The sequence below is a fragment of the Aegilops tauschii genome, chromosome 5, assembly GCF_002575655.3.
Source record: "Aegilops tauschii subsp. strangulata cultivar AL8/78 chromosome 5, Aet v6.0, whole genome shotgun sequence".
Classification (NCBI taxonomy): Eukaryota; Viridiplantae; Streptophyta; class Magnoliopsida; order Poales; family Poaceae; genus Aegilops; species Aegilops tauschii.
Window position 1 is genome coordinate 513257795 of NC_053039.3, and position 3330 is coordinate 513261124.

At 56.5% G+C, this 3330-nt stretch overlaps 1 protein-coding gene across 1 annotated transcript; it reads right to left on the reverse strand.

The window, feature by feature from the left end:
- Positions 1–299: 299 nt before the first annotated feature.
- Positions 300–1602, reverse strand: LOC109786834 (RING-H2 finger protein ATL38-like). Its single transcript, XM_020345397.2, has one exon. It carries the CDS (start codon positions 1600–1602, stop codon positions 586–588), a length of 1017 nt encoding a protein of 338 aa, XP_020200986.1. The 3' UTR covers positions 300–585.
- Between the last annotated feature and the right edge of the window lie 1728 nt (positions 1603–3330).

Sequence of the window (3330 nt, forward strand, 5' to 3'; positions counted from 1 at the left end):
ATGTTAGCACTACCGATCAGTTTTCTTTGAGAAAAAGCTAGCGATCAGTTTTTATATGGGTAGCTAGCGACCAGATTTTTTTTAGGGAGCTAGTGACCAGATTTGCGTACATGCCAGCCACACAAGGAGGACGCAGGGTGAGCAGGTTTTTAGTTTTCGGCATTGACAAATTAAAATCAAACAAAAAGGATAAACAGGGAAAAAAAGGTGGCGCTGACATCATACTTAGATGTGAGATATTATCTCACATCTAGATGTGACACAGACGGCTCTTTTTTTTTTCTGTTGCATCTGTATAATCTGATCCCCAGTGGTTCCTGTGACAAAATACTCTGACGGTTCCGGAAGTATGGGACATTACCTTATGGATCCTCACTCTGACGGTTCAACAGTGAATCCTGGAACAATTACTACTAGTACGAACTAATACTACGGAGAAAATAGAATGCCGATCACTCACGCTCTGTTTCTTGAAATTCTGAAGGAAAATTGATCCAATTCTCTGATCACAGTTCACAACCAAACCAGCACAACTACCAAATCATTTTCTACCTCAATGGGGTCAATGTTCCGCTCTCATTTTCGTCAATCGTTTCTCTTGTCTTCTCCTGCTCCCCGCGCAGAGTCATCGCGCCGCCAGCGAGACGAGCCCCCGGACTTGTCCTCGACGTCGCCGCTCCACCCATCCCCGGGCGCGAAAAGTGAGAAGAGCCTCGCCACGGCGCTCCGCACAGAATTCCCGCCGGCAGCTGGGTCGTGGGCGCTCCCCTCCCTCACGCGCACGGACGCGACCGCGCTCGTCACGTGCCTCAGCCTGTGCGACATCAGGATCTCGAGGCGAACGTGCTCCGGCAGCCGCAGCCGGAAGCGCTCCATCCCGCCGGCGCGCTCGTGCCCCGTCGAGTTGGACCGCGGCAGCGCCTCGCGCCCGGCCTCGCGCCGCGTCCTCGCGAGGATCCTGGTCCTGTCTTCCTCCTCCTCGCCGCGGCCGGGGTCGTCTTCGATTAGCACCACCGTATGGTGATCGTGAACAGGCGGCGAGCCGGGTGGCACCGGCGTTTCCAGCTCCTGATCTGGCACTCGAGGCGGCGGCGGGTCGAGGACGCTGGCGCGGCAGAGCGGGCACGTGACGTGCTTCTCGAGCCAGAGGCCGATGCACTGCGGGTGGAACGCGTGCGGGCACGTCGGGAGGAGGCGCAGGCTGTCGTCGTCGTCGAACTCCAGGAGGCAAACCGCGCACTCCAGCGGGTCGACACGGCCGTCGCTGATCCGGTGCTGCTTGACGTCACGGTAGGACACTAGCGGCAGCGCCGCGATCTCGGCGGCGTCCAGGCCCTCCTTGTGGTGCGAGTGCGCCCACTCCGCCGAAGAGTTCTCGGCGGCCGGGGGGTCGTCTGGCGGCCGGTACAGGCGGAGGCAGGCAAACGCGAGGAGGACGACGAAGACGGGGAAGAAAATGGCCATGAAGAAGGAGATGGCCATCACGTCGGAGAAACTCATTGAACTGTCCGATCCCGGGCCTCCCGGCGTCTGCGCTGCTGCGCAGGAAGCGATCGCCGTGAAAACGACGGAGGCGAAGGCACGCTTGCGGGAGGCGGCCATTGCGCTGCGCCCCGGCGGCTAGGGTTGGTTCTGGCGGAGCTGGGCGTGGGCGTGCTGGGTCCCAGAGTCTAGGAGTTACTAAACCCTACCAAAATTTCCGTTAAGATACGTGCGCTTTCCATTTGCACGCCGGCGTGACATTTAAAAAAAAAATCAAGGATACGTCAAGGGCGCCAAGAAGGCAGATACTCCCGTACGGGCACCTCAAACCCGCCTCATACGTTTGGGTAGGCCGCCCGATCACTGACCAGTCATGTTTTTCTGATCCAGACAACTCCAAACGGGTCTCAAACGTCTGGATTGACCAGCAACCTTCATATCCAGCCCAAATATGAGGCGGATATGGGGCGCTTGGGCGCGCTCAGGCACGCGTAGGACTGACGAAGAGGTCCCACGCAGAGTCGCCCGGAAACCCAGCGGTCCGACGTATGCCTGCTCCGTCGTCGCGGTGTGAACACCGCGTGGCGCCGCTCTGGCTCGCTGCCCGAGAGCAAATCCGCCTATTTAACCCGTCCGGAGTCCTGCAACCCTAGTCCATCCACCTCCCCCCTCTTCGCGCCACCAGTCCGAGCCCATCCACCTCCTCCCTCTCTCGCTCCGGCGCGCTACCCACGCTCCGGTGCTCCGCCATGGTCCGGACGAAGATCACCTACTACGCAATGCTCCGCCGAAGCGCTGCACCGAGATCCAATAGGAGATCTGGGCAAGACAAGCCGCGCGCACATCCCGCATCGCTGCCGGGCTGCCTCCGGACTTGCCGGAGCCGAAGGAGGAGGAACAGCCGGGGGAAGAGGAGGACGAGGCGGAGGAGCAGCAACTGCCGGGCTTCAACATGAAGCAGGCGGAGGCGGAGTTCGCCGTCACCCAGTCCGACGAGATGGCGGAGCAGCAGACCATCTTGAAGTCCATCCGGGATGAGGCCTATGTGGAGGCCAACTGGGCGTTCCTCCGAAGGAGCAGGCGGCGTCCGACGCGCTCTTCGTCGAACTCGACGCGGAGATAGAGGCGAAGGAGGCCGGAGTGGAGCAGCTGGAGGCGCCAGAGGAGCCAGAACTGCAGCTGCCGCCAATCCTGCCGGAGCCGGGCACGGAGATCGTCGACATCTTCAATGATGAGTAGGTAGGTGATCGGCATAGTATGTAGGTTATTTCATTTACATGTCTTTGTATGGATTTAAGAATCTAGTACAAGATGTTCGGATGCATCAAATGAAATTTAAGGCGTGCTCGATCACTGCTTGCAGACGTGCCTGGACGCGTCTGCCGGCGTTTGAGGGGCTATATTTGACATATCCGGGTTTACATGCTGACGAGGCTTGGCTGCTCAGTTCCGAGCTTCGATACGTACGTGCTTCCCGCCAGTCTTCGGCACCGTACGGTTATAGCAAATGGGATATCGAGGTATCTTTTTTTTTTCAAAACCATATACTCTTTTTATTTACAATTCAACCAGCATTACATCACTTAAAATAAGAGAGGGTTGAACTCGCTAGGAGCCTAGGAGGCTCAGCAAAAAAAAAGCTATACAAGACAGGCCCTGAGCCAAATTTTCTAATTCATGAGCACCAGAATTAGTCTCTAGGACAATGCACAAAGCGAGGTACAAAGTAAGTTGCACATGATATTCACATTATAAAAAGTATCTTTAATTTTTAAACATCAATACCAACACAAATGCTCATAGAGATAGAATATGTGTGCGTTCATAAAGTACCCTTAATTAGTCAGT

Bases quoted from the DNA above. Each gene is read 5' to 3' on its own strand.
- LOC109786834 (XM_020345397.2), bottom strand. From the start codon at position 1,602: ATGGCCGCCTCCCGCAAGCGTGCCTTCGCCTCCGTCGTTTTCACGGCG.